Source organism: Watersipora subatra, chromosome 5, assembly GCF_963576615.1.
Source record: "Watersipora subatra chromosome 5, tzWatSuba1.1, whole genome shotgun sequence".
Lineage (NCBI taxonomy): Eukaryota > Metazoa > Bryozoa > Gymnolaemata > Cheilostomatida > Watersiporidae > Watersipora > Watersipora subatra.
This window is the reverse complement of record NC_088712.1, coordinates 18,223,563-18,247,927: the sequence shown is the minus strand read 5'-3', so window position 1 is coordinate 18,247,927 and position 24,365 is coordinate 18,223,563. Positions and strand designations below refer to the sequence as shown.

General features: G+C 35.6%; 1 protein-coding gene across 1 annotated transcript; it reads right to left on the bottom strand.

The window, feature by feature from the left end:
- Positions 1-432: 432 nt before the first annotated feature.
- Positions 433-24,294, bottom strand: LOC137396455 (methylcrotonoyl-CoA carboxylase beta chain, mitochondrial-like). The gene is made up of 14 exons (XM_068082740.1): positions 24,009-24,294; positions 22,106-22,172; positions 18,927-19,110; positions 17,348-17,475; positions 15,832-15,944; positions 15,581-15,694; positions 14,088-14,257; positions 12,424-12,520; positions 9,727-9,876; positions 8,985-9,051; positions 6,953-7,109; positions 4,010-4,124; positions 3,765-3,850; positions 433-917 (listed from the first exon to the last, which is right to left on the bottom strand). The coding sequence occupies exons 1-14, from the start codon at positions 24,132-24,134 to the stop codon at positions 800-802; spliced, it is 1,692 nt and encodes a 563-aa protein (XP_067938841.1). The 5' UTR covers positions 24,135-24,294; the 3' UTR covers positions 433-799.
- Positions 24,295-24,365: the final 71 nt, after the last annotated feature.

Below are 24,365 nucleotides of genomic sequence, written 5' to 3'. Positions count from 1 at the left end.
CGCATAACAATTGTTATGCTGCCCCAGAATGCAGGTATTGTTTTAGTGAAGAGTTTAGTAAAGATCTAGTTTTCCAGGTAAGCTACTCAAATTCATGAGGTAATTATTCTATTACCCATGCAATGCCTGGCCTTTCGTTCATCTAGTAAAGGCACATGTATATAACATAATTCCCTCAGTGATTGTTGAAACGGCTATATCATTCCCAGATGGTATTAGCCTTTAGTTGCTGTCAATTAGCAAATTTCAGTTTCCTACCTTAACGTCAAGGTCTAGCTTCAAATGCAGCCCACACTGGCAAGTTTGATTTGGAGCCTCAACAACTAGTGGGTATTATAAAAACTAAAATAATTACATACAAAGAATTGAACAAGCTGCTATCCCATAGGGAAGGCTGACCTACCATCAAAAGCAAAACAGAAGTAGTTTGGATAATTTGTTCCCACAATGCACAGTTATATTACAGCATTAAAACATCATAAGGTCTGTCTAATAAGTGTCCTGTACAGTTACTATAGAATCCACCACAAAAATACACAAGGAAATGAACAAAATGTATCAAAAATAAAAACACAAGCATTCATGACAAAAGGGCACCACCACCTCTAAAACCAAACGGTAACCGAACCTACCACTCAATCAAGAGCAAGTATTGACTTATAAGCAAGGAGAACATGTTACTTTACCTAATGGCGCCATCATAGTATCGTGCATCTAACTTTCTTGTTGCAAAAAACACAAAACATCTCTCTATACGAAATAAGTCTCCACAAATATTTCTGAAGGTATATCAAGAACATTACATCCGGAATATTCCAAAGTTAGTATCTGGTATGGGAGCATTTGCAGCAGCCGCTAGACTTAGAGATAATACATTTCGGGTGTCAGCAGGGTCTATCACTCCGTCATCCCACAACCTGCCAAAACAGCAAAAGGTCACAAACTAGACTTCAAATGACTACTAGCTGTGCTACCCAGCGTTGCCCGAGTATTAAAAATCAGCTTATAAACAATGAGAGGTGATGAGAGTTGCCTGCCACTTGCTAGTAGCCTGGCACAATGCCAATAGAAAATTTGAGTAACCTCATTCATAAGAGCTCCCAGCTTCTCACGACGTTAAGCAATCACCCTGCGTCGTGACCTAAAGCGGTGGAGTATTTGCTCCCATATATCGACATAAATCGCCTAGCGAATCTATCAAGCTCGTGTAGCTAACTTAGTAGAGCATCAGACTGGTGAATGGGAGGGTCCGAGATCAAATCTTGTGCAATACGGATTCATTTTTCCATAATTTCAACAGCTATAGCTGGACACGCATACACACAAACTTTGAGAAATATATATAGACAATAGATAACAAAATCGCTGTCACCTAAGCAGAACAGCTCCAGCTTGCTGCCTGGAAAACTTATACACATAATGTTTTCTTAAAGGTTGACCTGCAACAAAATTTACATTACAATTATTTGATATCAAAAGAGCCACCATGTTTTACTCTGCTGTTTTGTAGGTGCAAAATATGTGGGAATGTGATTACAAGCTCTTAAAACCTCAAAAACAAACAATTAATCGTCGCCTTCACGAGACTGCCGTAGATTAGAATCTCTTTGCAAAACGGCTCAAATGGGACGTAGTTGTACAAGATGGCTGCTGTTTACACTTTCACGCAACCTCATTCGACGAACTATCTTCACAAATATACTTCACGCATTCAATAAAACCATGTCTATTGTTCTTATGCGTCTATTTTATCATCATTGTAATGCTGTCACTTTCAGCACTGATATCTTATAACCTACAGTGAAAATGCGTTTAATTTTTTAACCTTAGCTCTAAGGAGTACATATCATTGTCTGATAAACAAGACGAGCCTGTTGGTCACCTGTGATAATTGAAAAATGCTGCAGAAATTATTCACCAAGTATGGATTATATGATCAGATTATGACTAAACGATTAGACCAAGCCGAAACAAAACTGTAAAATAGCGAGCATCTATATTTGATATGGGGTCTTCAGTAAAACCCGAAGTATTTGTCATAAAATAGTACTATGAGAAGTTTTAAATTGAGCCTTTTATTGGTCTTTCAATTTACGTGATAACCTCACGTGACAAAACAATAACCAAATGTAATGACTATGTCAGATAAAAAAACTGATTCCGATCTACGACGGTTTCGTGATGGGCTGCGATTATCTGTTCATTTTTGAGCTTTTAAGAGCTTTTAATCACATTTCCACTAATTTTGCACCTACAACACAGCAGAGTAAGACATGGTGAATCTTTTGATACCAAATAACTATAATGTGAATTTGGTCGCAAGTCAACCTTTAAGAAATGCACACTATCCTAGGTCCTAGTGAGAAGCCGATTCATGTTTACCCCAGAAGAAGGCCATTAGTGCTCTATCCTAGGATACACGGAGTGACACTTTGTCTTAAAGGGCACCCAGTGACACTCTGTTCTTAGAGATATCCAGTGACCCTCTGTTCTAAGAAACACCCAGTAACAGTCTGTCCTACGAGACACCCAGTGACACTCTGTCCTACGAGACACCCAGTGACACTGTTCTTAGGGACATCCAGTGACACTCTGTCTGTCCTAAGAGACACCCAGTGACACTCTGTCCTAGAAGACGCCCAGTGACACTCTGTCCTAAGAGACACCCAGTGACACTCTGTCTGTCCTAAGAGACATTCAGTGACACTCTGTCCTAAAAGACACCCAGTGACACTCTGTCTTAAGAGACACCCAGTAACACTCTGTCCTAAGAGACACCCAGTGACACTCTGTCTGTTCTAGGAGACACTCAGTGACACTCTGCCCTAGAAGACGCCCAGTGACATTCTGTACTAAGAGACACCCAGTGACACTCTGTCCTACGAGACACCCAGTGACACTCTGCCCTAGGAGACATCCAGTGACACTCTGTCCTAAGAGACACCCAGTGACACTCTGCCCTTGGAGGACATACAGTGACACTCTGTCCTAAGAGACACCCAGTGACACTCCGTCTGTCCTAAGAGACACTCAGTGACACTCTGTCCTAAAAGACACCCAGTGACACTCTGTCTTAAGAGACACCCAGTAACACTCTGTCCTAAGAGACACCCAGTGACACTCTGTCTGTTCTAGGAGACACTCAGTGACACTCTGCCCTAGAAGACGCCCAGTGACATTCTGTACTAAGAGACACCCAGTGACACTCTGTCCTAGGAGACACCCAGTGACACTCTGCCCTAGGAGACATCCAGTGACACTCTGTCCTAAGAGACACCCAGTGACACTCTGCCCTTGGAGGACATACAGTGACACTCTGTCCTAGGAGACACTCAGTGACACTCTGTCCGAAGAGACACCCAGTGACACTCTGTCCTAGGAGACACCCAGTGACACTCTGTCCTAGGAGACACCCAGTGACACTCTGTTCTAGAAGACACACAGTGACACTCTGTCCTAGGAGACACCCAGTGACACTCTGTTCGAGAAGACACACAGTGACACTCTGTCCTAGGAGACACACAGTGGCACTCTGTCCTAGGAGACACACAGTGGCACTCTGTCCTAGGAGACACACAGTGGCACTCTGTCCTAGGAGACACACAGTGGCACTCTACTCTTGAAGACGTTTGTCAGGGCTTTACCATACTCATTCTACACACTAAAATACTCTACAGCTGCAGTTTTCTAGAATATTCCATTTTATTGGGCTGTACATACTTCAACTCCACTCCGTATTATCATCTCCGTGTTTAAAATCTCACCTTGCACTTGAGTAATATGGACTTCCTTCCTTTTCGTATTTAGCCAAGATGGGAGCTTTGAGCGCTTCTTCCTCAGCATCAGTCCACTGACAAAATGAACACAAATTTGTGCAGAATGAATGGATGGAAGCACAGACATAGAAGATGCATTGCGCGCACAACAACACATGTTTATTAGAATATGCTCAGAATATAGAACAACCATGCTGGGGTTCAGCTTTAGAAACTTTGAATTTGATTCATACCTCTTTGCCCTCTCTAGCCCGTTGTTCTCTGCTGATTTGTGCCAGCACTCCGGCTGCCTGTTCACCACCCATAACTGAAATCCTAGCATTGGGCCACATGTATAAGAACCTTGGTCTACAAACACATTGCTCCATTTAGCATCTGGCCTATAAGCACTTTGAAATGGCAGTTCTAATTTTATATTTTTTAACATAAGATTTTCTTTAGGCAAAAATAAAATCAAAAAATAAAAACCTTTTGAGAGCGAAATGTACATGTTTTAAAAAGAAGATTTGTGGTTTGAGTTTAAACCTGAGGCCTGCAGTTCTGACTAAGCATGGTACAGCATGCCCCCATGTTTAATAAGCTGAATTCATTTAAGTTCAAAGTTTATGTTATACGTTTGTCTCGAAGGTGAGAACTTCCTATGGTACGTACTGCGCGTAGTACATTGTAATGTTACATTTTATTGCAGACCATAACCACTAAATACACTAAAGTTACCGTAAGTAACTATAGTTACTAAAGTTAACATACTATTTTGTTACCAATGCATAATATGTATAGAACGTATTAAAAAAACTTGATGTTTTTACTAGAGATGCTTGGATTAAATAACTACCATGGGTTCTTATACCTCTCTATATGACTTACGATGCCAACACTCGAACAAATTAGAATCATATGTTGAGGACCCACTGTAGTTTTCTAATCGGCCAACATTCACGCTACTCAAATATTTTGAAGTAAACTGGGCTAAATGTGACAAACAGGAGTGAGTAACTCTGCCATCCAATCAATTCCTATTATTAAACAGCGACAGTGATTCAGTTTTAGCTGCTATTTAGTAAGTCAGTCATTTTAGTTTCTTGTTTTACACACAAGTTAAAATAAATTACATGATAGTAACATTATATGAAAAAATGTGATAGCTATAATAACAACAAGTACCCTAACAGTCTAGCAGCGAAGCGAGACAATTATTCTGATATGCTGCAAGCTGGTTGATTAACAGGCGTCAGAGACTTGGTCTATTAAGCTAAATGTCATGAGTTCGAATCCCGTGTGAAACAATGTTTTATTTCAACCTTTAACTGTGACACCAGACAAATAGACTGAAGGATTGACACGACTGTTATTGTGTTAAAGGTTACAAAACCAACTACATATCGCTCACAAAGTGCTTCTTGAACAATTGAAATTTTTAGCATACGCTATTTGCAGAAATAAACAGATTTTCAGCTTTAGATTCTGAGTGTTAAAATTTATAACAGAGTTTACCACAGCAGAAATACTATTGAGGGTGGATCCTAATTTCTTTCACAAGGTTTATAGCTCTGAATTTGTATTCAGAGATTTGCTTTCTTACAAGATTGATCAATTGTTTGGAGGAGATCATTTGATGTAAACTTAGCATAATACTTTGCTCACAAATGTTTTTTAAATCAAAATGACAAAAACCAAATGAACAATTGCTGAATTATTCCATCACGTTCTATTATAATTAGAGACATGATGGTGACTTTTTACCTAATAAAACCCATGTATTGGCTAAAGATACCCCTGAAGCCTTTTTCGAGCGATTCGGCAGACTTTAGACTGATGTAGGGCAAGAGCAATTGTGGTTGAACATCTCCACTCACCACCATTCATCATTGTATGACTCAAACCACCAACCTATCGATTTTTAAGTGTTAAACTTTGAAAAGTAATTTGTTTTCGTTGCCAATAGTATCTGCTGTACAATGCCAGGCACATCGATAGAGTACTGCTGTCAAATTATAAAGTACTGACTGACACCAGCTGCTACACGTTCCTCAACAAACCCATACCATCTGTGTAAGTTTTGTATCACACAAATACTTGCATCATTAATTGCTAACATTGCTAGTTGCAGACGCTTAAGTACGCCGATATCACCTGCTACACATGCCATAACTTCCTGATGGCACCTGCTATAGATTTCTTATACAGTGGAAACCTCTAGTAACGAAGGACCATACATATGGAATTTTCAAGTTAGGAAGTCTTTTGTCAGAAAATTTGCTTTTACTTACGAAAGATGTTTCGAGATACGAAAGGCCTTTTAGAATTCAGTCCGTATATCAGTTTCGTATCTTGGCCAGTTTGCTTTCTGTGGAGACGGACAACGCAACTCACTTGATTTTATTTGCTAGCAAAATTCAGCAAAGCAAATATTTTACTTTCGTTCGTTGCATAATTTGGAGTTGTCATATATCACATGAAAAGTAGGACAACTTTAGTTTCTGGCAATTCAAGCTCTGTGTTTTTTGTACGATGAAGTATTTTTTTTAGTTCGCATCGATGGAAATAAATCTTTCTACTTACATTCTTAAAAAACATTTATTCTGAACATAACCAGAACAACACCCACTGCTGACCGGCATCCTCCCACTTCTTGCGGTTTTCGCTTAACCTCATCCAGACAGTCAACACACAAGGTAAACAAACAAACAGACTGTTCATAGTTTCTATTCATTATTTCTCTGTTCCTTCTTTTCATGTGTACTTTTTCTATTTATTATGCAGTGATATAATTCTAACATGTATTTTCTTATAGGCTTTAACAATTACATGTATGTATAAAAGGTTATACATAATTTATTTATAAATACAAAATTTATAAAATAAATTATGTATTTATTTCAACCGTTTGTATATTTGTAAATAAATTTATTTTATTTACAAGTATATAAAATTAATATTAATTAATGTTATGTTCAAGTTTTGTGGGAGCTCGGAACGGATTAAGACATTTACATGGTAAGATTGGCTTCGACTTACAAAACGGCTTGCGGAATGAATTGATTTCCTAAGAAGAGGTTCCACTGTACTACCTTCTACATAAACCACAGTATGTTGACACCCCTTGCTACAAATTCAAAATTTTGATGAGAGCACCTTCTACATATGTCATCCAAAAAGAAACTCTGCTAGCTTACTGATAGGCCCGGCCACACATGCCATAGTTGCCCGCTCCATATGAGCCGCCAATAATGAGAGTGATCTTTGGTACTTTGGCACATGCAACTGCAGTTACCATTTTAGCTCCGTTCTTCGCTATTCCTCCTGCCTCGGCCTCTTTTCCTACCATGAACCCTGAAAAGAAATAAACAGAGTCACGTTTCATCGACTTATACATCAATACATCTATCATGGTAAAAAAATCACTAATAGTAGAGTGCAAAACTTAAATGATGAACCTACCTTACTCGAACACAAACATCTTGAAAGAGAGCAGAGCATACCTCATACAGCAGTTGAACTTCACAAAAAATTACTTTAAAAAAGTTATTTAATATATAATTTGATTAATGTTGACAAAGATCGAATGTCTAGACAGGCTACAAAAATAGCACCAATTGGAGAATGTGATGAAAAAAGAATACCTTAGAAGCATTACAAAACAAACACGCATGTAGAATTGTCTGCCCTCAGGTAAATCTGACAGTTTAACTAACCCTCTTTCTGGTATAATTCTAAACCATCATGATGAATGCTTAGTATCATAACGCGAATGATTTCCAAAACTGATTATCATTCTAGCAATTTAGCTGCCACTGGAGTGTTGGTCCGTTTGTTTGTCTGTCTGTTAGTCTGCGTAAACTCTATGCCTTTCCACATTTCTTGTCTGATTTTGTCCAAATTTCAAATGCATATGCACAAGTCTCCTTCTCAGAACCAAATATCTTTTTTGAGAAAAACAACTCTAAAAAACCAGTCTCTTAGACATCTATCTTGATTAGAAGCCTAAAGGTTGACTTGCAACAAAATTCACATTACAGTTTTTTGGTACTAAAAGATTCACCATGTCTTACTCTGCCGTGTTGTAGGTGCAAATTATGGGGAAATGTGATTACAAGCTCCTCAAAGCTCAAAAACGAACAGTTAATCGCCACCATCACGAAAACGCCGCTGATCGGAATCGCTTTCCAAAACGGCCCAAACGGGACGTAGTTGAACACGATGGCTTCTGTTTACACTTTCATGCAACCTCAATCGCCAAAATATTTTCACAAATATACTTCACTCATTCAATAAGACAATGTCTATTGTCCTTACGAGTCTGTTTCATCATCATTGTAATGCTGTCACTTTGAGCACTGATATCTTAAAACCTACCGTAAAAATTTGTTTAATTTTTAACCTTAGCTCGAAGGAGTGCTACCATCCTCTGATAAACACGACGCGCCTGTTGGTCACCTGTGATAGTAGAAAAATGCTGCAGAAATTATTCGCGTGGCTTGGCAGGAAGTATGGGTCACATGATCAGATTACGATTAAATGATTAGACCAAGCCGAAACAAAACTGTAAAGTAGCGAGCATCTATATTTGATAAGGGCTTTTCGATAGAACCCAAAGTGTTTGTCATAAACTAGTGCTACGAGACGTTTTATATTGAGCCTTTTATTGGCCTTTCAATTTATGTGATAACATCACGTGTCAAAACAATAACCAAAATGTTTAAGAACGTCATCAAATTAAAGGGATTCCAAACTACAGAGTTTTCGTGATGACTGCGATTAACTGTTCGTTTTGGAACTTTTAAGAATTTGTAGTCATATTTCCACATATTTTGCACCTACAACACAGCAGAGTAAGACATGGTGAGTCTTTTAGTACCAAATAATTGTAATATGAATTTTGTCGCAAGTCAACCTTTAAGAATATGCCTTCGAATGCACTAAACACAATGGCCATCAATAAACCATTCATAGATTGTTGCCATGAAAGCATGTAGCAACTTTGTTGAAAATCTACACATTTGCTGCAGGCTATCGGATTGAAAATGAAAAAAACCTGACGAACAGCTATTAAGAAATATTGGGGAGTTATAAGTAAAACGAAGTTTCTACTTTTTACCAGGATAAGCGGAAGTGGCCATTATTAACAAACAGCTAGAAGTGAGACAATTTGGGTAGCTCAGTGGTTAAACAGAAATCTATCGAAAGTCATTGATTAATATGCTCTACCTGTGATATTCTGTAGAAATATAAGTGGTATCTTGCGCTGGCAGCAGAGCTCAATGAAGTGAGTGGCCTGTAACACATAAGACAGCATATAATGTCATTATTAATTCAAACATGGTAAACAAGGGAGGCAACACCTAATCATACAAATCAATAGAACACAAACTCGCCCATAATAACACAATTTATTTTGGGTATCCAAAAATATTTCCTTGAAAAACTAAAATACACAAATCTCTCTCATACTCTTGCTTAATGAGATCATCGCTACAGATTACCATCGCTACAGATTACCATCGCTACAGATTACCATCGCTACAGATTACCATCGCTACAGATTACCATCGCTACAAATTACCATCGCTACAAATTACCATCGCTACAAATTACCATCGCTACAGATTACCATCGCTACAGATTACCATCGCTACAAATTACCATCGCTACAGATTACCATCGCTACAGATTAACATCGCTACAGATTACCATCGCTACAGATTGCCATCGCTACAGATTAAAATTGTTAAAGATTACCATCGCTACAGATTACCATCACTACAGATTACCATTGTCACAGATGTGCTAACAACCTAGCCTAGAAGTATCAAGATGTGATGACCAGAAAAAATAAAAATTTATAAACCTATACAAGAAACAAGCATGAGAAAATGCTTAGCGGAGTTCAAATCTAAAGGATTACATGCTATTGTTTGAATCTCAGGCTATGACCATACTGCCCGCCTACCTTGAGGGCAGATTCTGAAAAAAGAACTCCATTATTTCCTATAATGCCGCAAGGATATCCTGATATCCTAGCAAAGCCTGTTACAACGGAATCTCCGTACTGCGCTTTGAACTCATCAAACTCTGATCCATCTACCACTCGGGCTATAACCTACGATGACCAATAGAAATGTAGTATTGCCTGATATAAGTAATAAAGTAAGCTACAAGTAATAAAAATGACTTAAAATTACAATCACATTGCTTCTGCAAGAGCATGTACATTAGTCAATAAAAATACTCATATCTATGACCATAAACAGCGGTATTCAATAGGATCAGAATTCAATACAAGTTCACCAATAACAAGGCAGCAATGTACACACTTACCACTAATCAATAGCAGACATCATTCCAGTCTGGTTAATAAATATAATGATATAATGTATTATTATGCGTAGTACAATGTATTGTTATACAATTAATTTTATACATGTAACATAAAACAGGAAAAGTAGAAGTTAATCTCTCCTGCATGAAACTCATGAAAGAGTGAGGACAACCCTCAATTTTATCTAAAACAGCCGAGCAAAACCTATATTTGTGTTAGCAACTACACATCTAGTCAGAACGTACCAGTCATATTAAATCTCATAGGTATGTACAAATGAACTAGACTTAGGCATAGTAACACTTAATGTATCAGTTGACCTTAGTGTGTGTTTGGAAGTCACAAGTTGTACATGCCAACATAAAAATTGTCCCAAACCTTGTAGGACCCAATGAAGACAGAATCGTGATCTCACAGTGTTGTTAAGGTATGTAAACCATTCAGGTCATCTATTTGATCTTTATACATGCTCGTGACTTCAACCACCATTCTTAAAGGTTGACTTGCAGCAAAATTCACATTACAGTTATTTGATATGAAAAGATTCACCATGTCTTACTCTGTTGTGTTGTAAGTGCAAAATATGTGGAAAGGTGATTACAAGCTCTTAAAAGCTCAAAAACGAACAGTTAATCACAGCCACACGAGACCGCCATAGTTTGGATTCCCTTTCCAAAACGGCTCAAATGTGATGTAGTTGTGAGAAATGGTTTCTGTTTACACTTTCATGCAGCCTGATTCGTCGAAATATCTTCACAAATATACTTCACGCATTCAATAAAACTATGTCTATTGTTCTTACCCGTCTATTTTATCGTCATCGTAATGCTGTCACTTTTAGCAGTGATATCTTATAACTTACCATAAAAATTCGTTTAATTTTTTAGCCTTAGCTTGAAGGAGTACATATCATCGTCTGATAATCATGACGAGCCTGTTGGTCACTTGTGATAATCGAAAAGTGTTGCAGAAATTATTTGCGAAGTATTGGGTCACATGATTAGACTACGACTTGCCAATTAGACCAAACCGAAACAAAACTGTAAAGTAGTGAGCATCTATATTTGATAAGGGATCTTCGGTAAAACCCGAAGTGTTTGTCATAAACTAGTACTACGATAAGTTTTATATTGAGCTTTTTATTGGCCTTTCAATTCACGTGAGGACATCACGTGACAAAACGATAACTAAATTTCATGGCTACGTCATCGAAATAAAGAGATTCTAATCTACGGCGGCTTTTCGTTTTTGAGCTTTTAAGAGCTTGTAATCACATTTCCACATATTTGGCACCCATAACACAACTGCGTAAGACATGGTGAATCTTTTGATACCAAATAACTGTAATGTGAATTTTATTGCAAGTCAACCTTTAATATAAGCAGTGAGTAAATTAGTTCAGTTAAACCTCAAAGCGACGATGCTTCTACATATGGATTTTTCAGAACATGAGACCATATGTACCTCAACACATAAAACTCTTTAAACCTTACGATTATTACGTTATTAATACAAATTTTATTTATAATGCAAGTTTTTTATTTAGTTTATACATTTATAGTTTTATGAAATGCATTTGCTTTAATACGATGTAATTTTTGAAAATCTTTCTTATTATTGTTGGTCTATGGAAAAAATTAAACCAAATACAACATATTATTACACTCTACAAGCGACGAGCACTGCTTTCACATTTCTACAGTAAACTGATTCATAGCTTCAATTGAAGTGCTTAAAGAACAACATATATGAGTCATGATCAGTCCTGGAAATACAAATGTGAATCAAACATTTAATTGTTTAGTAAAACAATTTGACAGCATTTATTTTTCTAATTGCAAGTTTACCTTTCTTTTTATTGTTGTTGAAAGAATAATTATGAGGAAATTATTTTTGTATGCTAACTCGACTAATAAATATGCCTTAGAAGATCGTTTAAGGTTTAAAGGTGAAGGTCACCATCAACTTTAATAAGAAAAAACTAAAAAGCCTACCTAACAACTTGTAAATCTAACTTTTGTAAATATTGGTGGCAATGTATGAAACTTGATTTTTTGAAAAGGCACAACCTGGTTCAGACCCACTGAGGTTTATAGATTTTAATCATGATCAATATTTGCCAGCATTCTGAGTAAAGCCTTTAAGCTATCAAGAAACCACCCACTCATACTGAGGCACAGCTTCACAGACCAAGAAACCAGACATAACAGAACATTATTTATTTATAACACACATCTATGAGTCAGACCAAACACTGTCAAACTAAGAAGCGCTAAGTACAAACTCTTCCTACTCTATAAAGTGGACCTGAGGCTCATGTAAACCTACCTGTCTGACATCAAAGGTTTTCTTGAGGTTCTCTCCCACGATTCCATAGAGCTCATCTATTGGATACAGTGGCTCAGCTGGGCTAGTCGTCTGCTGACTGTACAAACAGATAAAAAGTAGACAACTCCTAGCATAATGTGCTTGTTGCAAGCTATTAAACGCTAATAAAAACTTGTACCCTGAGTCCCTGACAGTCTAGTGTGATGTGAGAAATAGTCGGGTGTGCCAATAAAGCACAGATAATAAGTATGTGCGCAAATATTCTGAAACTTGTTAAGGTAGGTGTTAGAGCGAAGGTCTAACAAGCTGAGTGTCTAGTTTCATGCAATCCTTCATCCTAACCTCTGGCCCTGACTTTGAACAGACAGACAGACAGGACTCTCATTATTGTAAAGATTATGCATAATTCAAAAAGCAGAGAACATTCTAGAAAATGTTCTCAGTAAAGAATCAAAACACAACTTCAGTTGCACAGTTTATTAAGTGGGACAAAGCTCCAATTTTATTAGCTAGGTTGAGCCAAATAAAATCAATTGTTGAGCTGTCAGAATGAGACAAAGAATAATACGGAAAAAAGAATTTTTTGAACTCAGTCAATATGCCTAAAGCTTTCAGAGATGAGGCAGTTTTAATAAAATTTGACATCCCATGAAGATGATATTACTTCCAGAAATGGAAGAACTTAGGCTATTATTTATATGATCAATACAACAGCGATTCTTGAATATAATGTTAGTAAAAAGTGTAATGTAGTTGGTAGTTGACGAGTCAACAATTGAAAAATTCCATAAACTGGAAAATATGAGACTGAAATGAATAAAATATCTGCAACTAAAATGCTTGAAATTTCGCATACGTAGCTACTCAAAGACCAAAGTATAAAGCTGCGTGCCTCATGCTTTAACCCTTGCCAGATGATACAACATTCCTATCACCTAAATCTTGAAATGTCCCATAAGCAGAGCAATATTAATGGCGCTGGCATCAGAAGTTTTTTAAAAGTTCTTCACATACATTAAAGTAGCTGACTGAGCTAAACATAGGCGTATGTTAAGTAAAACATAGACTGGTAAAACTATTACTTATTTCGATAGTATTACTTTGAATGTAATGAGAAAAAATGACATACTTCAAAGTTTAAAAACGACGTGCCATAATAATGGTGTCTCCAGATGCAGGCACATCCTACTCTAGGCCTAAAGAGCATTCTAAACAATCATCTAAATTTCTCAAGTCTTCAGATCAGGTAGTAAACCAGTTTATTGACAAATCCAAAAACAATGGATCACATTTACACCAAAAATGACTCATCACAAAAACCACGCCAATCACGACAGCAACAAAAAATTCCATGTATGTTGACGTGATCTTGTCAACAATAGATTTTGTCGATTTGTCATGCCTTTTACAAGTCATTTTAGTGGATAATTTTCTACTGGTTACTTTTGGTTATTGATGTATAGCGATAAAACAAACCCGTTTTAAATTATGATCGAAAGAGTGAATGTTAAACATGGTGACAATTTGTTTTCGAAATTTATTTGCCCAGAGGAGAAGAAACTATAAAAACAATTGCCCACGAAATGGTTAAATACCCTTTGGGATGTAAATACTGCTAAAAATGCAGCAGCAACTAGTAGAAGGTGACGCAAGGCAATACATACATGAGGTGGTTGACCTTCCTTCTGTTCAAGTTGCCAAGGATACGCCTCGCTATGTGCAGGGCATGCTCATCATCGATAGCGTAATGATCTGTGACCCCTGACCTTCCGCAGTGTAAGTCAGCGCCTCCCAACTCTTCAGGGTTCACCGTCTCTCCTGTTGCTGCCTTGACCTATCAAAAATAGCATGCAATCAACAGATTGTTTAAAAAAGGCACATATTGATGTCATAGACTGCAAGGAAAGACGACTCCTAAAGGATTCCTAACACTATAAACCAACAGATGTTACGATGAGTCAGTGAGCCGAATGTATAGTAAGTCATACTGTGTAGCTCTATTACTAACGCAAGCACTAAACTCACAACGTGCCAAGCCTTCACTTCTGTCTGTATGTCTCTCAATTAAAATAACAATAAAACCATGTTTATCTATTAATAGCAGCGGTCTGGTGCTCCATGAGAGATACGTCTGTTGCAATGCCTAACTGCACAGTTATTCCACACTATGCCAAGTCGTAGATTGGCACAGGTGGTAGAGTGTCAGTTTACCAAGCCAACAATTGCGAGATCGAAACCCGCTGAAAGGAATTTTTTCCTATCGTTCTTATCTCGGCTTTGGACAGGACCTACTCTTATTTATGTATAGTAAAGACTGATTTTCTACATGAGTTGTTCACAATACTCTTCTATGATGTATCTTAGCACTATGCCTCATCACTCAATGTACTGTATTTGTTCAAGAGGTCTGTAGTCTGAAATGAATTAAAAAGAATACAGGGTATGATTATTGAACTTTCGTTATGACATTTAGAGGCTTCTTGATGGCAAAAGATAATGAAAATACGATTTGAAATATAAAATTAATAAAAACTACATCAGTTCAATTATTTAAAGGTTTATTTAGTACAAGGTAGAGTGAGTTATGTTGCACATCCCTTCACCACCTTTGCTGCCATATCATTCATCCGCGGCATGGCAGCATCCACACATCAATGTGGCTGTCTCAGAGGGCAGCACCTACACTTCCATATGGCTGTCTCAGAGGGCAGCACCTACATTTCCATATGGCTATCTCAGAGGGTAGCACCTACACTTCCATATGGCTGTTTAAAAAATAAAATGGCCAAAGGACTTCTATTTAATGCTTACCTTTTTAATTATGTAATTTTCTTACTTTAATTATGTAATTTTCTTACTTTCTTCTTTTACAAGGTGTTAACTTTATCCTTATGTATAATGACCTGCAGTATTTATTAAGGAGTTATGCTTTTTAGCTGTAGAATGAATTAAACAACCTACAATGTATTCTTACAGGAATATTCGATTCAACATATGGTTTCAACATATGACGCAGGTTGGGAGACGAATAACATTCTTATGTAGAGGTTGGATTATACGTTATGGTGCTGAATGTAACAAACAAAATAAAGACATTGAAGAGCAGTCACACCAAGACCAATATCTAATCACGTTTCTTTCTCTCTCAGTTTCTTACCAGAGGAGGTCCAGCCAAAAATATGGTTCCCTGGTTCTTTACTATTATGCTTTCATCAGACATGGCTGGGACATATGCTCCGCCTGCTGTACAGCTACCTAAAACTATGGCTATCTACAAGAAAACAGTAAGAAAGCATCACCAAGACGTGAAGCAAAGCAGAGACAATAGGAGAAAAAACAGTTGCAAGCAGTAAAGTCTCTATGGTAACCACTATTCCCTCCACAAGCTATTTGTGTCATAAGAGCTACCTGTGGAATTCCACTGCTTGACATGGTCGCCTGGTTATAAAAAATCCTTCCAAAATGATCTCTATCTGGGAAGACTTCATCTTGTCTTGGCAGGTTTGCTCCTCCAGAATCAACTGAAAAGTCACAAAAAATTCCATTACAAAAAACCGAATTATTAGTTCCATTTTTTTACATATGCAATTATGAATATATATAAAAATAAACAATATATAGATTCACAGAGATCAAGGGTAGAACTCCCTATGTAATAAATTACATGACAGTATACATGTTTCATATTGGATTACAGTTATGTACCGCTCACAATTGGACAATTGCTGTTGTTTTTGCTTTGATTATAGCACACAGAGTTAGGCAATAACCGAGCTGGGAAACAGTTGATAAGCGCATGCATGTTGATGCATCATTAAAAGCCATAGCCTGAGATCTTTAGCAAAAGTCATTGTTTGTAGAGTAAAATAACCAAACATTTGCTGAACAGCAAACGAGTTAAGGTAGGCTGAATAAATTTTGTTGCACAGTGGTGTGCGAAATAAACTGAACTTTTTTGAAGTCACATAAAATATAAAACTTGAAACAATGAAATAACATGTATGTGGTATGATCCTATCTGTACATAAAGATATGGGCTACAACCATTAAAATAATATGTATGTGGTATGATCCTATCTGTACATAAAGATATGTGGTATGATCCTATCTGTACATAAAGATATAGGCTATGATCCTATCTGTACATAAAGATATAGTCTACAACCATTAAAAAATATTCAGAAATTAGCCTATGTAATCATTCAAAATATAAATTTACGGCTGTTTAATTTATACATTTGAAATCAGGACAAAATGAGGTTTAATTTAATATATAATTAATGGCTATTGACTAAATCAATAGCCATAAATTGACTATTGGTTATTGACTGATCAATATCCTATATAATATATGGCTGTCCATTAAATTCACAATGAGTAATAATGTTGTAAATGAGAATTTTAGTTTTCCAACAAAGAGGGTCAGTTTATTTCGCACGTCACTCCACTACAAAATAAAAACCAAGAACCAATATAAAACATTTTTTTCAAAATTGCACTATAAAAATAATTATTGAAGCTAGATTGACAATATCAAAAATGTTCGAACATAACTCCAGACATCAATGGAATGTATAAATATTTCTTTAAACTAGCCAACTTCAAAAAGTACTTATTTTATTCCAAGAAAGGCATCCGATATACTTCGCACACCACTGTACTTGTTTGCGGGCCGTCTTTTTATCATGAAGTCCTATCCATGCAGGCGGCATATCATTGAAAACGTGAGGCAGAAGACAACTCCATGTTTATGGATACACATAGGCAAGAACGAACTCTTGTCGCTTAAACTCATTCAATGATCAATATGTTTTAGATATTTTATCATCTGTACTCATTCGTTATGTTGGAAATGAGGCCACCCAAACATAAAATCATAGATGTACTCCTGAGTTACATAGAGCTATTCATGTATAAACTTTACCTAGGTATAAACATGGTAGATTATTCTCTCTAGCGATATCCTGAGCTCTCAGATGTTTTTTGACGGTGATAGGGTAGTAGGATCCGCCCTTGACAGTCGAGTCATTAGCCACTATGACACACTCCACCCTGAGAAACAGAAGCTTTTTTGGAGAAGAATGTTGCAGAGCCAGAAGAAAAATGCTTAGCTATGTAAAAACATTGTCCGTATATAAAGGCTGCCAGATTAGAAGATTGGTTGAAGTGTAATCATTGACCGGCAGCATGGCAGCAAAGATTGATAATAGGGGAACACAATTGCTGTGATAAAATTTTGAAAATTTGATACTATCAAATGAATATAACTACAAGAAAAAAACTAGACCAAATAAATGGGCCTCGCTATTATAAAGTAGTCATTGAGTTATAAAGCAATAAATATCTCAACAGAATTCAAGTCACAAAGGCTTTGCAAACAGTAAAACTAAAGAATAAAAGAAATATAAATTTCAGAATTTTAGACTCCAGACCACCGACCTTGAAATAGCCTCTAAGAGGTATTTCTTTAAAATTCATCAATGTTTGAGGTAAAAGATCAAGAAACGAATTAAAAATAATCAATTTTATACCAACAGTAGAGAAACTATTGTACAAGAGAAGAATACTACCAAAATCAGATGTTAAGCCCGAAGAGCAGACAGTGAAAAACCAAGCGAATACGACAAAATGATATCACCTACATATGGAAAAGGTAACACGTACGTGTATCAATCAGGTAAGGTTTCAATAAAGTACCATTTAGCCTTTGGTCATGCTAATTGTGCATTAACTTAAATGTTCTTAAAGGTTTATACACATGTTGTACAGTTACACAGTTTCCAAAGAGTGAGTCCTTATTAACACAGCAAGAAACAGGTAAGTAAAAACACTTCTAGAAAAGGTCTAACAAATATATGTAATCTTTTGTTATACTTTATTATGGTTTTCAAATTATAAGTTATCTAAAATCCATATCGTTAATAGTTAAGTTAACGATATGTTAATAATGTATTGGTTATGGTTAAAGTGTTAACAAAGGTTAACAATATGTTAATAGTATGTTAATACATGTACAATAGTGTATTAATATACATTAACATATGAATAATGTATGTTAATGATTCATTAGTTATGTTGAGCAATGTGTTAACTATAGTTACCAAAACACCTATCAAATACGGATTAACATTATGCAAAATATATGGTCACTATATGTTAATAATGTGTGAATTGCAAACATGTTAATTATCATAATCTATATATTATTTGAAAAAGATCTGAAGTACAAGAATGTCATAACTCCATGGAGCTACATATATATCAAAATACAAAAAAAGCAAACTGGGAAAGCAAATGAAGTGATAGTCTAAATGGAAACATGCCCGTCTACCAACCAATTCCACCTATGCTACTACCAACAGCACTGCAACATGACCAATATATAGTTAAAAACTGACCTGTTGACAAGTGTCTCCCAACTTATCAACCGATTCAATATCAAATTCTAACTCCTTTCAACTGAGATGTGAACCCAATAGACATAGAACACGAGGAACACCTACCCGGACACTTGTCCAATACCAGTGATGATGCCTCCAGCAGGTACATCATCATCATAGAGATTATGTCCAGCAAGCTGAGAAAACTCTAGGAAGGCGCTGCATGGATCGAGAAGTTTGTCTATTCTGTCTCTCACAAACAGCTTACCCCTAGAGATATGCCTTTCTCTTGCCTTCTCACCACCACCTAACCAATATGTAACCAAGTAATCTGCATGTTGTTAAACAAGAAAGAATGGTCCCTGGCTCGGACTCAACAACACTAAATTTACCATTAAAATACTGTTTCTTCATTTTTTGTAATATTGAAAGTTGGAACTTAACTAATACTGTATTTAATACTTGTTGCAAGAAAAAAACAAATTTATAAAATAATTATGAAATAATTATTTTATAAATTTCCTAAAATAAATAAATAAAATATTCAATATTTATATTTAATAAATACATAATTAAACGTAGATTCTATAAAATAACAATGAAATATAACTTTTATGGCATTTTATAGCATAAAACTAAAACACAAAACTTCAGCACGTTCCAATGTATTGAAAACTAATCAAGTTGAAAACAATATAAAAAACACTGGGAACACATGATTTTTTATTTTATCATTTTGAAGTGTGAGCCAAAAATAATTCTTAGAGTTGTTTTCTAATCAGATCTTACACTCGAGAAAACTTGGCCGTGTAGTTTCGATGTTTCGAAGATAAATCCATGTTTCAAGGCAACTAGACTAGTAATTCTCGATATCGTATTTTAGGCCTATCGCTAAAATACTGAGGGAACTACTACCTACCCTAGGACACTTTATTTCGCTAGTATTTAGTTTCGTGAGTAGCATACAGAGTAAAATTTCATTGCAACTTAATTTCGCAGCTCTGATGAGTGCGAAAACATAATGATGTGAAAATAAATGCAGTGGAACAAACATAATTAGATTCCTCAGGTTCGGTTCACCGATAAGAAAAAAATTTTCAATTTGAGACTAGTTTGTAATTGTGAACCGCAGGTAGAATTGTGTGGCCGAGATCAATAATGCAATTTGATCACTTGCTGCCTTTTGTTTCTTGGACTGTCAATAAACAAAGCTATTTAATTCCGCGCTTTCGCTCGTTCGTTATGACAGTTTTGTTTCGCACATGAAATTTTCGCGAGAGGATGACTCCGTGAAAATGCGAAAGTTAGATGAGGCGAATACATAAGTGTCCTAGGGTATTCGACTAAAGAATGGAAAATGGCAACTAGCAGGACATTAGTATCTAATGACACACTGACTGACATTTTTGGTAAAAAGGATTAAAAATAGACAAAGCTAGAAAGCTTCTCCTCAGCAACAAGAACTTTACCCTAAAACCCCTTGCTTTTATATTCATAACAAATATACACACTATCAGACTCGGTCTACTGCAATTATTATGTTTAATCAGTTAAAAAAATATCCCTTTTCCAAGAGTGTGAAATGAGAAATATTTACTGTATTTAATTCCTGTTTTTTTCTCATTGTATTCTACAAACTTAGAGCTTCAAAATGATATTAATTTCAAAAGGAATCATACTATTCTAAGTACTTTCACAGTTGATTGAAAGTTGTTAGTACTGGCTAGTGTCAGGGCACCTGCTTGTATGTACAAGATTAGGCGTCAAAATGTAAAGAAGTTCTAAATTTCTAGAATTTCCCAAAGTGATGCCAGAATGAGAGATTTCAAGTTGCTAAAATAACAAGACTGCTCATGATGATAAACATGGTTACTGAGTTTTCCTAAGTTGAATGTAGCAGTCCTTTATGAAATAACAATATGATTCTAAAGTTTTACAGAAGCGCAAAACTGGAAAAAGATTTGGTGCCAACTTTTAGATCCAATCAGACCAAGTATCAATACCATCTCTGCTAGGATCTTAAGAGAGCTGGTCCAAATATTAGGACAGGTAATTCCCTACGAGTCACATCAGCTGTGGCTAAACAATGTTCAAAGTAGACCTGAACACTAACCAAGAAAAAATCAAAAAGACAGACGTTCTGTCTTTTAAAATAACTGAGGTTTATAAAGCTCAAGTCCTTTTGCCTGTTGGTGTTATCGGGATACACATAAATCCTTCACTTTTTGTGATTAATAGAGACCGGAGCCCCAACAAAAAGTGGAAATTCACAAAATAGAAACTAATAAACTTGTATAGATCTACTAAAGTCACATTTTTATCAATCATGAGCATTTTCCTTTTTTTCTTAGATTTATTAGACAATTTTGAGGGTCGATAGTGTTTAAGGGGCATGATGAAGGGTGTCACAAGGTGTAACATAACAAAAAAACAACTAACAGTGATGACTGCTATTACAATGATGCTCGAGGAGGGATTTCACTGCAACAGAGTTAGAGAGAGATTTATTTATTATAGTTTTATATTTTTTAGGTTTTGATTTTTCATTAAATTTTTCTACCCAGTGAAATGTTGTGATAGCTATTTCGACGAACCTTTATAGATGGTGTTTTGTCTGTAAGTGCTATTCAGATATATAGCTAACTCATCTGGCCATCTTGAAACCAGATTAAATATATATACACTATATTATGAAACTCAAAAAAATATGAAGACAGATGTTAGTCAAACTAAACCAGAAAATCATGCATCTCATTGGATTGTAGAGCTTTTATGTTTTAGTCTCCCATAATATATGTATTCTAGCCGAATACCCGATGTTGCACAGGTATTAAAAACAGCCTATAAACAGTAGCAGGTGATGTAGTTGCCTGCCACTTGCCATTAGCCCTGCACATTGCCAATGAATAATTTAAGTATGCTACTATCTATATTGCTAAACTTACTAACAAAATCCATGAGAGCAAGCTTTAGTGACATTGCGTAATATAGAGTGCTATACATATTTTAACCGACATAGCGGATCATATTGCCTAATCATCCATTGCTTCTTGCGTAGCTTAATTAATTAGTTTATCACCTGGTGAACAGGTAGTTCCGAGATCAAATCCAGCACAACGCGGATCTTACATTTTTAGATTTTAACAGCTGTAGCTGAAAAGACCGAACACCAGACTTATATACTATGTAGAATGGCTAATGTATTGAACACAAAATTATCAGTCTTATCAGAGTCTCAGACTATATGCTCCTCTACAGCTACACACAATATCCTCAATTTTGGTTACTGAGCATGCTCCCACCTTGTATAATTCTGCTTGTATGTGAACCTAGTGTAGATACAAGCTTTGTCATAGCCTCATGGTTACTCTGTAATAGGAAACAAGTGTTGCGTTAGAGAAATGTGAACCAAGCTTGCTATATGTAATCACATATACAATGGATAGACTCAAGTTTGAAAAGCTTGCGAATATTAGAAAGTCGCCATGTTCATATAATGCAATTTTACTTATTTTAATTTTATTTATCTTAGATAAAACAAAACTATGACAATGAGCAGAAAAAAAATTTTTTCATGAAAAAAAAGATTAGAACAGTTCTTAATTTTTCTTTAACAATGACTTTGTTTATTATACTATATTTGACTATTATAATTATTTATGATTAAATATTTTAATATACTTTTTTATACTTATTTACTATTTTATTATGAATACACATGTACGTTGTGGATACATTATGGATATGCAGTTGGTGGTGCAAAAATGCTAATCAAAGAGAATAGTAACAAAAGAATTTTAGTGCAGTAAAATATTATGGGTAAAAGGATGAATACTTAATTAAAAGTCTCCATAAATTTGTTTTACACAAATGGAGTCTTTAGGTGACAAGTGTTGAGAAGATATATAAAAATAATAAGTATTCAAATATATCTTGGATTTTTTAATATATTTGAAAAATAAAAGAAATTTTTGTACTTATTTTAAGGTCATGGTTTGTCATGATATTCAGGATGATACGATCCGTCATGTTTGCACAGTTTATTGAACGACACAATTACAAAAAGTGTTAACGAGGAGCCAACTCTTTAAATGAAGATGAGCAAAAAGTAGTGCAAACATTGGGCATAACAAAGACCCTTTGCGTAGTTGGCCAGCAAAACATTGACATCACCTTTTTAGCCTTTCAAATAACATATTATGTTTATTTACAGTTGCAATGGCTCAATAATATCTAGAATCTAATAGTTTCAATGCTCTTTTAGAGAAGTCGAGCATTCCAAAAGATATCTGCAAGTAGGTCTCATTTCACAAAGATAACAGTAATGTCTATTGCTAGCTCGATGCAACTATAACAATAACAATGACCTAGAAAGGCAGTTACATTTCACTCAACTTCAGCTTAAAACATAAAACATTGCTGAGAGCATTTTGAAATATTAAAAATTGTTTAAATACTATTAGATGCTACATTATGCTAACAAAAATTTAAAGCGAGCTTGTTACTTGCAATTGTTAGATGCGCTTGCAAAATTCTCTGTTTACCGAGCATTATAAGACTCCTTACAGCAACCACATTCAATACTTATGTTGCTTCACATAAATACATTCATGATTTATATACAGGTGCAAAAGTTAAAGTTGACATTTTTTTAGCCTTATTGCATCTAGTAAAACACTGAAATTATAATGCCAATGATTCCATATTACATCAATCAAACTATACAAATAGCACAGATAGACCAACAAAGGCCAATCATTTGCATGCCCAAATATAAATAGAGTATTTATTATTGATAAATCCTTTCAACGCTAAAGGAAATACCAAAGTTATAGTTTCACTATATATAACTTGCTCGTTGTCATACCTTGCCAAGTACATAACATAAACAATCGGTATATCAAGTTTACTCACAGCATAAAAAATTTCACATAATTTTTAAGCTTGAATCTTCTGCCTGATTAAAAGAATTGACGATTGGACTATACGTTAAATTATACTATATGTTAAATGCTAAGAGCTAATACAGTTGTAAAATAAATACTCTTCTCAAATAATAAATACCATAAGCCTAATGATCAAAAATGAGAAATGGCAATTTACCTACAAAAAAGATATCAGAGCTTAGACTATAAGTTCGACTGCAGTCAGAACAATAAGCATTTTGTCGACATGCCGGTTTTATTGAAAATAAGGCCTTCTTACTTTGTAATCTTCAGAATAGACATCAACGTGGTTTGCGATAGCACCGGTGTGGTTGTTCCTTCCCTTCAAACTATTACATAGCTTCAAAGATTTTTTAACAAACAATAAGTTTCTTGCAGAACGCATCTTATAAATAATAATTTATGCAACATATGTATTCGCCTTAAATTTTTGAATAAAATAGCCTCGAAGTCAATTTTATTGGAAACAACTCGTTTTCAAGTAAACTCGTCTAGACTGTATAAAAAGTATTTTGAATTAATTCAACTATTGACAGTGTGTATCCGGTAATCTATGGACGAGTATAATTGAGACGAGTCGAAATGAAAATCAGCCGATCAATTTTCACAAACTTAG